This window comes from Argopecten irradians, chromosome 12 (genome assembly GCF_041381155.1).
Source record: "Argopecten irradians isolate NY chromosome 12, Ai_NY, whole genome shotgun sequence".
Classification (NCBI taxonomy): Eukaryota; Metazoa; Mollusca; class Bivalvia; order Pectinida; family Pectinidae; genus Argopecten; species Argopecten irradians.
Window position 1 is genome coordinate 22,125,984 of NC_091145.1, and position 8,893 is coordinate 22,134,876.

At 36.8% G+C, this 8,893-nt stretch overlaps 2 protein-coding genes across 2 annotated transcripts; one reads left to right on the top strand and one right to left on the bottom strand.

Moving 5' to 3' along the window:
• Positions 1 to 375: 375 nt before the first annotated feature.
• On the top strand, positions 376 to 2,423 carry LOC138336214 (cholecystokinin receptor type A-like). Its single transcript, XM_069285595.1, has one exon. It carries the CDS (start codon positions 513 to 515, stop codon positions 1,788 to 1,790), a length of 1,278 nt encoding a protein of 425 aa, XP_069141696.1. The 5' UTR covers positions 376 to 512; the 3' UTR covers positions 1,791 to 2,423.
• A 1,562-nt stretch (positions 2,424 to 3,985) lies between these two features.
• Positions 3,986 to 8,893, bottom strand: LOC138336215 (intestine-specific homeobox-like). Its single transcript, XM_069285596.1, has 4 exons — positions 8,495 to 8,893; positions 5,858 to 6,224; positions 5,227 to 5,600; positions 3,986 to 4,788 (listed from the first exon to the last, which is right to left on the bottom strand). Exons 1-4 carry the CDS (start codon positions 8,504 to 8,506, stop codon positions 4,426 to 4,428), a joined length of 1,116 nt encoding a protein of 371 aa, XP_069141697.1. The 5' UTR covers positions 8,507 to 8,893; the 3' UTR covers positions 3,986 to 4,425.

Below are 8,893 nucleotides of genomic sequence, written 5' to 3' on the forward strand. Positions count from 1 at the left end.
GTATTTACTGTTGACATTGTATAAATGTTGGCTCTCTGATGTATTTACTGTTGACATTGTATAAATGTCGGCTCTCTGATGTATGTACTGTTGATGGTGTGTAGGGGAGAGGGTGTGTGTGTAATTGAACAGACAGTTATCACCACATAATGTGGTCTATTTCGACGGCTACTGTTATTGTTAACAGAGTCATACCGAGATGGGCGTTTTGATCGAAAGGAAACTTTAGACCAGAGATCCCTTTTAGGTTGTAAACAAACATCTGTGCCTCGCCGTGCCGAATACAATAATAACATGTCATTTGTAATGCATTACATGTGTGGGTTTTTGTTATAGTGTAAACACCTTAGTGCCTAGCTATTGATATTACGTGAACATCCGTATTCATCTCCCGGTTTAATGTTATACATCAGGATATGCTTCCTTTTTAATGGAAGATGACGTAATATGAATCCCCAACACCAGGAAGAAGCGTTCTAAACCACCACAATGCTTGTTAACTCTTGTAACTAATGACGGGACGTACACCTTGGACGATGGCTAATGGTACCAATGCTTCAGTAATGGCGGACCGACTTGACGACTGGAATGACACTTTATCCATACATCTCATCCCAGTCTCCGTCATCTTGATGCTCTATTTGGTCCTCGGCATCTTAGGGAATTCCGTCGTCATCTATATACATATTTTCCGGCTCAAAACCAACTGGAAGGAGCGGTTTTTTATACCGATACTGGCCGTGGTGGATTTGGTGACGTGTGTTGTGAGCACATCATTTAGCTTCTCTATCAACATGCTCCCAGTGAAATACAGTAATGATAGTGGGTGTAAAGTGGTGTACTTCCTCAACATGACCTGCACGTTAATGTCGGCATTCATGCTTGTCGTCATAGCAGCCAACAGGTATATGAAAATTTGTAAGCCATTTAGTAAGCAAATGGACATGTTCTGGAAGAAAATCGCCATTGCCTGCGTCATAGGGGCCGCCTTGGTGATGTCATGGCCATGTTTCTTTTTCTATGGCTCCAGGGAGGTTTATAATGATAATACTCAAATACTTGGATATCGCTGTACTAGTGTGAGAGGTCCATGGTCAGCCGTTCAACCTCTGGTATTCAAGGCGACATTGGTGTTGTTGATGGTCTTCGTTGTAGTGTTACTTGTGGTGTTTTACATATTGATAGGCAGAGTTGTGTTCAGACAAATGCTCCTCAACAAAAAGAAGAGTTCCCATTATGGTCCGTCTGGTGACTGCTCGCAGCAGGGTAAATCGCCCAATTCCAATTCGACACAATCGTCATACACCACGGAAGTTCCTTACATAAACAATGACTCTGTGACCGACAATAAATCTCAGTTCGATTCTGGGATCGTATCACCAATAGAAACAAATGAGGGACCGGCCACAGTCGATTATGTGTGTCATCAAAAGTCGACAACTAACGAACCAAAGCAGGACCAATCGCTGACATATAGCAATGTCATGAAGATGAGTCGAACGAAAACCGGAAATAAGAGTCCAGGGGCACCCGGGACGCGCCTCGCTCTGATCTTTATGCTGATAACGATTGTGTTCATTGTCTGTTATGTACCCAAGGTCGGCATGATGATTTACGAATCTCAAAACGAGAAGTTTTGGATCGAGCTTTCTGCTTCGGAACTATCTGGTTTTCGGTTCATTTATACGGCTTTTATCATCAACAATATTGTCAACCCCATCATATATGGATTCCTGGACCGACGATTCCGTGGCGAGGTTTACCGCGTGTTTCGTTGTGGAAAGAAATAAGTCATTCATTTGAATATCCGTGTCTTTTTATACTTTGACAACACAACTTCAAAGTGGATTGGTAGTGATTGAAATGCTCATTAAGCAAAGTAATTATAACCGTCAAGATGTTAAAACTCTAACATTTGTAACAGTTTTGATTTGATTTGATTGTTTTATGTGATATAGAACGGGAGTGCACGGAGGAAAATCACCACCCTACCACCAAGCGTCTGGCAGACAGGCGCTTGAAATTTAAAAAGTTGATTAAAAATTTATCGAATAGTGGTCTTCCATTCCATTCCTTTTTTACTTTAATGCACATTTAGATCCTTTCATTCATTCTTTACTTCCTCTAAAAGAGATACAATAAATGTTCAATATGTTCAAAAGAGAGTGGAAAAAAAGATCAACACATTACGTTATCGCGAAAAAAAAATAACAATTTACAATCATTTCAGTTAGAACTTGTCCTCAGCCGCCAGGAATGTGTGGGACGCTGCTCTGATGAAGCGTGTGGCCATCAATTCAAAGTCTTTGTTAGGATCTGTGTTTGGGCTGTGTCTTCCGAAGATAATATGGACAAATTTTTCGTCTGAGGCATTATCTGCTGTTAAAAATGTATCAATAGCACAAATATCAAGTACTTGTGTGGTCAACACATTACGTTATCGCGAAAAAATACATACGGTGACGTCACAATGTGTGACGTAATGGCGGATGAGATCTGTGATTTGGTATCATTTGTTTGTTATGAGGACGTTGATAAAAAAGTCACACGTGCAATTTCGACTTTAAGATTTAAGTGTAATCATTAGCAGCATTTTCATAAACTATTGTGTCTTGGTAAGATATCAATACATAATGGGTCTATACATGTTTAAAGTTTCAGGTTTTTGTTGTAAATCACGTTGAATATGTCTATTTCTAATGTACTAACACAATACAAACAAAGTATATACATGTATTTGTTTGACATTTTATCTCCATAACGTACATGTACGTGAATTTAATTATTTCCCTGTAATTGTTGATTAAAATTCTCTATTGTTTGAAAGGTAGCTCGATCAATGTTCAAACCCAGTTTTGTTAAATTATGAGATTCAACTGATTAAATTGGTGATGACAGATATAAATGAAGTAGTTAGGTAATATGCTCGTTATATAAACGACTCGCTAGGCCTAAGGAAAGAACTCGCTAGGCCTGCGTTCTAACTTCACCAACCTTATTAAATTTATCTGTATGTGGCTTTACTATAGAACTACGTCTGAATATAACCACTAAAACCATGGACAGGTGATCTTAATCAGACACTTTCACAAACCTGTTTTCATTTTTAATGCTCTTTTATTTATAGCCTTTAAATGTAAATACAGGTTTACTTACCTGTATAATTAAGTCGTGCAATATATGCGTTTAACTACCTGTTTTGGTTCTACAAAACGCTTTTATGCCGAGTTTGAACGCATTTTTCTGTGAGGCCGTGACATACCTCATAATGTATGTTTCTAATTTCGAAGCGGCTATGAATGGCAGAAGCTACATGTAGGTCTATCGTAATACAAGTGATTTCATGGGATGGGATTGTGACGTGACGCCTGAATTCGAGTACGTCGTTACAAAAATGCAGCATCCGCTTATGTTTTTACTTTGAGATTCATCAAAATGAGAAGGCTGTTGCAGTTATGTGACAAAAGTATTCCTTTGTGTTAATTTCACGTGAGATTATATGAAACGAGTAAAGTTTTTTTTAATTTTTTTTTTTTATATCTTTGAGACGAATTTCATATTATTTCTTATGAAATGAATATAGACTCATCAAGAAATATAACTAGAGTAGTATATTTCGCAAAACCGTATGCATCATACCTGGAATTTGGTTCTGATCATGAGGAAACATGGAAACATAAAATATTTGGAATAAAATACATTGTAGGTCGTATAACGGGTTTTATTGTGTTATGAATACGACACGTGTGTCTAACGTCTTACACTTGTATTCTAAAATATGACAGTTAAAATAGATGTTATGTATCTGTCTCGTCTGGAAAAGCGTGTGATGAAACACCCCTTAGTTCACAATCCGTTAATACTGATCTGACGGAGTGAATCAGAGCTTATTATGTATCCAGCGTGCGAGCAATTGACCAACTTGGTACTTTAAACATCATGAGCATAGCAGTTCTTATACATGTACATGACAAATTACTACTGAGTGTGGAAAGTATGATAATCAGTATGATGATCAATCACCAAAACCAGGTTCAATCCTTCAGTGTGTACCGATGACTGCAACGTGTATTTCATTTCTAAATATTATCAAAATAAACTTCAACCAATTAATTTGAATATTTTTATTGTTTAATTGCCATATATATGGACATACGGCTTAAATACACCATTACACTGTATGTACATGTCTTTTTACAAATTCTTTCATATCATCATCATTGGAGTATTTTCTTATTAACAGTAATACATGTATGTACATTTTGTACAATTTACAGTGGAGATAATAATTTGCACTTGATTCAACGTTTTAACAAACATAACAATTTAACAAAAGTTCTGAGCACACGTCCATTTTTACACAACATCCTTTATCTGGCCTAGTCACACTCACTATATAACAACAGGATGACAAAGTAGTCTCCCCTAACTACAAAAATATGGTGGGTACATTCCGTATGGGAACGAGTAGAAATAAGCTGGCAGCTGTGGGCGTTGTTGGAAAGGTGGCGTCAATGACGATGGTTGTTTTTGATTGGCTAGCGGCGAGTTTGGTGACGTGGATGGTCTCGGGAAAGGCATCATGGGACCGGGCACAACCTGTGAAGGTGAGGAAGGTGATCCGAGAATTGGACTCCCGGGTAGGAATCCGTAAGAAGCGACAGGTGACATGACTGGAGACAGCGGTGACATGAAGGGTGATGGAAAGGCCCGGTGATCGAAAGGCATCATCCTTTTGTCGTCCTGTACCCTCTTACGCCAGCGAGCCCTCTTGTTTTGGAACCATACCTAAAGAAGATCAGAAAACATATGTCAAAATAATAATAAAATCAAGGTCCGCGTTTGTTTACAACAAGAGTAAAAGATTGGGGGACACGAAATCAAAAACTTTATTTTATTGATTCGCTCTTTGAGCAGCTCCGATCATTGTGCGCTTGAGCATCTCGTAGTAATTAAGAAACCAAGAAATTAAAAGAGGTTAAATGCCGAAAGTCATAGAAGAGCAAAGGTCGAAACTCGACATTCAAAAACGACACATTGAAGTAATACTAATTTGTCATTGTATAGGAATTGGTAATGCATCGAGTTTGAAGATACACAAAGTATCAAACCTACCACAATGCTGTCTTGAATCTTGAAACATGATTCATCGGTATGGTATTTTGGAAAAATACGGAATAATATATTGGCTATAATTGATTTCATTTATTTGAAAAAAAAACGTACCTTGATCTTAGATTCCGCGATTCCGAGGTCACGTGACATTTCTTCCATGCGTTCAGAATCAGGATAAGGATTTTCATGGAACACTTTCTCCAACGCCTGGACTTGACTGGGTGAGTAGTTGGTCCTTTTCTTTGTTTTGGCGCTTTGTGTTGACTCCGGGGTCACTACAGCGGGCGGTTCCGGTGATGACGTTGTAAGACTTCCGGCGGATGGAGATTGCTCCGACAATGAACTCTGGGTAGACATTGAAATGTCTTTGCACGAAACGTCAGTAGAACCAGATGCTCCAAGAGAGTCATTTTCTAAGGAAGTTCCGAATGAATCGCTTCCTATAGAAGTTCCGAGTGAGTCATTGACTACATCAATCAGTTCCTCTGTAAAATAAGACAGCATTTTTCACATTTTAAATGAACACGTCTAGAATACGAATACCAATCGTAATGTCGTTAATATAACATGAGATGAAGAGAAAAACACGTTAAAGTTATTGTCAAATCGTAAGTTAACGAAAAATAATTCATTTGAATAATTGTAGTACATAAATGTTGCATTTTTCTGAATACTATTTGCGATTAAAGGGAGCATTTAACATTGCATTAGATATGGATACACCAATGTTATGTATACACACCTTCCTCGCAGGATCTGTCCGACACCCCGTCAGAGGAGACAGAGGGCGGAGTCGTCGTTAGGGGAAGCAACGCAGCAGAGGAGGTCGGGTAAGATGGGATCTTCTCTGGTGTGAAGAAAGTGTTGTCAGCGAAGCTTGTAAGCTGCTTTGTGACGTCATATGTGGAGTCGGCGATGTAGTTGTTGTTGATGGACTCGTGAAGAGGTCCCGTTCCATAGGTCGAACTGCAGTTTGAGACACATGGTTCGAAAGACGACGTCTGTGAATAGATCGGGTGATGGCTCTGTGCTACTTCCGGTTGGTGATTGTGGACTTGTGTCACTTCCGGTGGAAGTTGGCTATCGAGCTGATGATTCAATGAGTTCGCCTGTAATATAATGTTAATTATTAGAGTACTTAAAGTCGCGTATTATTAAATTCCAAAATACACATACATTTTTCATATTTCGATAACTTATTTAACCATTACAGTCAGTGGTTGCTATGACATTTTGGATGGTGCTCTAAAAAATTGGACAGTATTCCACAAATGATTCCCCATACCTCTTGTGAATCATTTTAAATGGGATTTTCATACAAACGGTAAGTCAGAACATTTGTACGTTTAAGAATTTTAAAGTATGCTTGTATTGTATCGAGTATAACGTTATGTTTAAAACAACTAACATTTAGGTTGTAGTGTGTAATTTCATGCAAATAAAGTCATTTATATGGTCTTAAAACTACAGATATCATAACTGCGTCAATAATAGGGGTTATTAATTGGTTTTGTAGATCCAACAAGCGATACATTGTACTCTAGATATATTACACTTGTACAGTTAGAATAACTACATTCTGCGCACGAAAGAAATGTATACCTACAAAATTGAAAATTAAATTATTGACAATGATTTTTCTACTCTGAAATTGGTATTGTTTTTAATTAATATAAATCTTCAAAAAATAAAAACTCTTTAATTTTGGAAAGTTGTTTACTAAAGGTACATTACTCGAGCTACTTATGAAAAATCAGAGTTGTCGCTCTTAGCCTCCAAATTTTGCATGACTTATCGTTACCCTTTTGATATCTTTTGTTCAAAAATAATAAAGTATTTTTCAAATGAGTATTATAAACAAGATATTACGGAAACATACCTCAGCGTATCAGTGTGTACGATATAAAATTAAAAAAAAATGAATAATTAAATCAGAAAATCAGGGATCTAAAGGTATCTTATCGAATTCTTAGAGGCAATGATACAAAATAAACACCAAGTATTTCCGACTACTTTTTGTAGCTCCGTTGATATTAGAAAATAATATATAGAACTTCAAAAAGACATTAAAACTGAAATCACTCGTAACTTGTACATGTGTATACTGCTATCGATAACTGCTAGTCTATGCTAAATTTTTGAAAATAATGTTCGTTTGTATAATTATCAGAATACAGCCAGGAGAGTAAGTTTTATTTTATACATAATAAAACAGGGCCCAGTTTCACAATCATTCCTTATAATTTCTCTACTTCCACATAGGAAACCAATACAGATGCTAAAAAGAAAGTCTTCCTTAAAATGATTTTCTAAGGAGATTTTAAAGATGCTCCATCGCGTACAAATGGTATATTTTCACTATCAAAAAGGAGAGCTGCCGATTTAGTACTTTTCTTCAGTAACAAAAGTTACCTACATTACACCATTATCACCATCGAAATGTTTTAGCTTCTAACTTTACTTCAAGTTAAAAAAATGAAAATAATTAATCGTATCCCGAAAAAAATCCGTGAAAAATATCCTACATGTATATGGAATGAAGTACTGATTGCTCTTGCATCAAAGACAAAATAAATTACTTTTTATCATTTTTTTGTGTTAATTAGACATACATATACACGATTTATTATTGTTCAAATAATGAATATCATTTATGCTCTGTCGGTGGTGGAACATCTTTAGGAAATGTTTGTGAAACTGAGCGCTGGAAACTAATCGGAAAACACAAGTCAATGTCCGTGTCTTTGAATTATCATCATGTTCATATTGGTAAAACTCTGCTATTTGAAATAAAAAGTCAAATTTTCACAACATTATGGTTATTTAACATATCAACATAGTATCTTTGACAGTAAATTGTAGATTGAAAATCGGAATTCGTGACGACTGGACATTTTCGGAAATAAGCAATTTAAGATGAGTTGGAGCTGCCCTTCCGGCACTATCAGTCCACCACGGTAACTGATCTCAGAAATAAGTTAATTATAACAGTGGTTGTAGATTCCAGCTACCGTTATCTCACTTGTGATTACTATAGTTCATCACCATACCACAAGGCAATAGAATTTATATTATGTCATCATCAAAGCAATATCGCGGAATATATATATATATAGAGAGAGAGAGAGAGAGAGAGAGAGGAGGTACAACGGATGCATTATCAACGATTGAAGCACTTAATCTGAAGAATAATTGCCCTGGCATACACCGCATACTCTTTAGATAGTCGTTCTTGTACACAAAACTTTTTTAAAAAAAAGTTCAATAATACTACTACAGATATCAACTAGATAATATGTTATATTCCTGTTAATGTAAGTGTAGTTTATAAATTATACAATTTTTAATAAATAAAGGTTAGTTGTTCAGTAATACTTACCTTGATCTGCATGATGTAAACGCTACTGATATACCGCTGAGTTGTGTGTGGTGGCGATAACGAGTTATCAAAATAGATTAATAATCAGAAAATAAACCCCAATTCTTTTATACACCTGGGGTAGCTAATACCTGGCACTGGAGGTGAGCTATTCATTGGACCAATCAGAGGACAGGATTGTGACGACCCTAAGTGACAACTGCTCACCTTTCCTCGGTCTTACCTATCCAGTCGGCCCTTGACGAAGGTAACACTTTTCTGGGTCGTGAACATAATTAGTTGATTGGTAAACAAAACAAGTTGATTGAGTTAATCCAATTAACAGTTAAATGATCGTCAAAACAAAGTGATTAATCACTCGAGTTGCCACACGTTCTTAGTGACCACCGGTCAAGCACG